At 36.7% G+C, this 3,328-nt stretch overlaps 1 protein-coding gene across 5 annotated transcripts in view; it reads left to right on the plus strand.

Moving 5' to 3' along the window:
• Positions 1-3,328, plus strand: part of AKAP9 (A-kinase anchoring protein 9) — a 203,728-nt gene that overhangs the window by 34,507 nt on the left and 165,893 nt on the right. For all 5 annotated transcript variants that reach the window (XM_019508400.1, XM_019508402.1, XM_019508404.1 and 2 more), the window contains exon 2: positions 2,069-2,113. In XM_019508400.1, coding sequence (XP_019363945.1) covers positions 2,069-2,113 — 45 coding nt within the window. The remainder of the gene's footprint in view (positions 1-2,068; positions 2,114-3,328) is intronic.

Raw genomic sequence — 3,328 nt, forward strand, 5'->3', positions numbered from 1 at the left:
AAGTGTCTTCTTCTTGGACCTGGCAATATGGTAACCCTAGCATCTGTCAATTCCCTTCACATCCTCCAAGTCAGTGGTAACCTATATTCTGTCAAAAAGGGGTGGAATAGAGGCAGATAAATTGAAAAGTTATTTATGCTGTTGTACTTGTCAGCAGAACTATGTATTTAAGCTGGGTACGGTAAAATATACTAGATGATTATGAACTTGGTTAAGAATCCTAACTGGATTATCTGGAATGTACCAGAGAGAGGGTTCAGAACCCTAATATGTGACCAGATTAGCTCAAAACATTAGGTTGCTAAGGCTAATAACTTTTACTCTTGAAAACCCCAGTTGAGAGACTTCTGACTATCTAGTGCAGTGATTAGTAAGATGAGATTCTTTGGGTAAATCAGTTATCTTTTATTAGACCAACATGAAGAAGAATTTTTCCAACTATTTGAGCTGTTCTAATAAAAGAGATCAGATTTACCCAAAGAACCTAGTCTACCTATGTCCTTAGACCAACATGGCTACATACCCATGATTAGTAAGGGCGTTGTTAACTTAATAGCATTTATATAAATTTACCATGGATTTACCACATACTGTAGGTTAGTCCCAGCTTTGTCCCAGGAGCCCATGGATATTTACTGTAGTATTAGAAATGTGTATGTTTATCTGTAGTCATATTTTTTTACATGAAGGAAGATGCATAGGATTCAGGTTTGATGCATAAGGTGTAAATTAACTGCTTTAAGACTTGGGCCATGGACAGATATTTGTAGGACTACAAACATATTTGCAGATTGCCCTAACCTTGTGCATTACCCCCATATGCAGTGAAGTTCTACTGACTGTCTTGATTGTTTTTTGATGACTAGATACCTAGTCATTCTTCATGAATGCAAACCACACCTCTTGAGAGCGTTCTCCATTGGAAACTCCATGAAGGGAACCTCTTGTAATATTATTTACATAAATTAGGGGGAAAATAGTTGAGAAGTGCCAAGTGAGAAAGTGATTCTTAGTTGTGCATTAAATAATGTCATAATCTGTTAATGAGACTGCCAAATATTTAAAAAGAGAATACATAAAATTAAAAGATAAAGAAGTTCATTCTGTTTTTATTTTTCAGAACAAGATAAAATACATTTTCAGGCCACCGTGTCCAGATTTTTCATATTTTATATAAAAGTTGTTTTATATTTTGTAAAATAAGTTAAATTCAAGTCAGTATGATTTAAATGGTATTGAATGGGTATTGAACCCTGCGTAAGGTATTCCCCTTCTGGTAATTTCTGCTTGCATGGTATTCTTTCGATACACACTTTTAAATTATTTAGGTTTAGCAAAGATGGGAAGCATTTTTAACATGCCAACCATGGAAATCATGTAAATGAAATGTTGCTTTAGAAGCAGCACTTAAATACTGAAACCTAATTAATAAAGTTGTTTTCTGATAAAACACTTATTCGGAATGTTTGTCACTTTGTTAAAATGAAAGCCCTATTTCTGCAAATGTTTGAATCCATGTGGCTCTGCTTGCAAGATTTGGTCTATGTACTCTTTATAATTCACGTTTCAGATGATGAGCCATAAATTATCTTCAGCTTATACCCATTCCCATGGTGTTTGAAGGTGTTTAATACTTTGACTAATATCTGGAGTCTGCACTGGAAATGCTTACCTAATATCATTTATGGAATATTATTTCCCTTTTTAACAGTATAACCCTTCTACAGATGAGTTTTTCTGTCAAATGTGCTCTGTTGGTATATCTTTATTTTGTTCAGGATGTAGATGTAACTATACTGGTACAAGCATACTTTTGCCCATATTAGCTGCCAACCCATTAGAAGGGTTTGTCACTGTAGCTCTACATGACCCCTGAATAAAATCAGTTTATACTTGTAAAAACCTTTTTTGATAATGTAAGATGACTAGCAGCATAGGGGAGTGTATAGACATAATTGGATACCACAAATACTTTAATCATTGTGCACATCCAGTGAAATAAATGGAAAATATATTTTGAAGTCTGGTGGAATTTTAAATAATGTTTGTTTTCTTCCTCCTATTTTAGCCAGAAAGTGAAATTTCTACTACGGTTGAAGATTATAGTTCGGAGGTAAGAGTAATGTAACATTTTTAAAAATGTCACATTGAATCATTGTCAAGTTTAAATATTTCGGTTTTCCAAAATGAAAGAAAGAAAAGTCATAAAGGATTAGTTTGAAATGTTAAAAGCAGGTAACATTCCATGTCACTTGTAACATCTAAACCACTGTTAAGTCACAGCTAAATAAACAGTATGTCAAATAAATAATAGGATGGGTACTATGGTTAATTAGAGTGGTAAGTTTGCAAACCAATGTAATAATTTCTTCACTTCAGTTTCATCTTAATTTTTTGTGATACCATTCATAGTTCTAACTATGCAACTGTTTTTCTCTGTTCATTGTCTTTGGAGAATTAAATGCCAAGAGTATTTTTAATTTCCAAATAATGGGGAAACCACTGGTTTGTTTAAATATAAGAAAAAATACCATGCAAGGCTGTTATCTGGTTCATACTTACGCCATTGTCAGTATTGTCTTTGACTTAAATAGGAAAAGGATGATGTCCTTAATAGTTTCATGCTAATAAGCTATTAATTTTATTACCCCTTGATGATTCCTCAAAAACTGTATAATAGTTTCTTTGGTCAGTTGTTGGAGGTTATAGCTGAAGCTGAGTGCAGACATTGGTAGGGGTTAGGAGGAAGCTAGAACATGTTAAAAATGGCCAGGCAATTTAACTTAATTCACCCTGGTGCAGACCTTGCATTTGGACCCGGTCTTAGTGATTAGAAATCAATATAAGCCTGTAATGGTACAGAAGTTCCACACACATAGACAGGTCTAAAAATCGCAGAACCCAGTCTAAGGTAAACCTAGATTGATGTACGCTCAAACTTAAACAATCTAGGTTAGATTGGTGCATCAAGCTTCAGTACATTACCTGCATAGCCCTAGGGCTGGGAAAGGCCAGCCACTGGCCCCAACCACCAGCTGCACTTTACCTACCTACCTGCCCCTCCCCTGGCACCAAACTATTTTTAGTGCCCCCCCCCCAGCCCTTGTCCTCCACCATGGACCAGCCAGGCCCCCCCATCCCACAATCCACTCCAGGTGCTAGTTTTATCAACACTCACTGCTGCTGCTGGAAGCCAAGGAAGTAAGTCCTGGTGTGGGGAGGGATGGGGGCGTTGATTTGCTGGGCAGGGCTAAAAATTTCCTCTGGTCCACACAACCCCAAGTTCCCTGTGGACCCTGTGAGACTTCTGATCCTGCCCCCCCCCCCC

Source organism: Gavialis gangeticus, unplaced genomic scaffold (genome assembly GCF_001723915.1).
Source record: "Gavialis gangeticus isolate Ggan-Ray unplaced genomic scaffold, GavGan_comp1, whole genome shotgun sequence".
NCBI lineage: Eukaryota > Metazoa > Chordata > Crocodylia > Gavialidae > Gavialis > Gavialis gangeticus.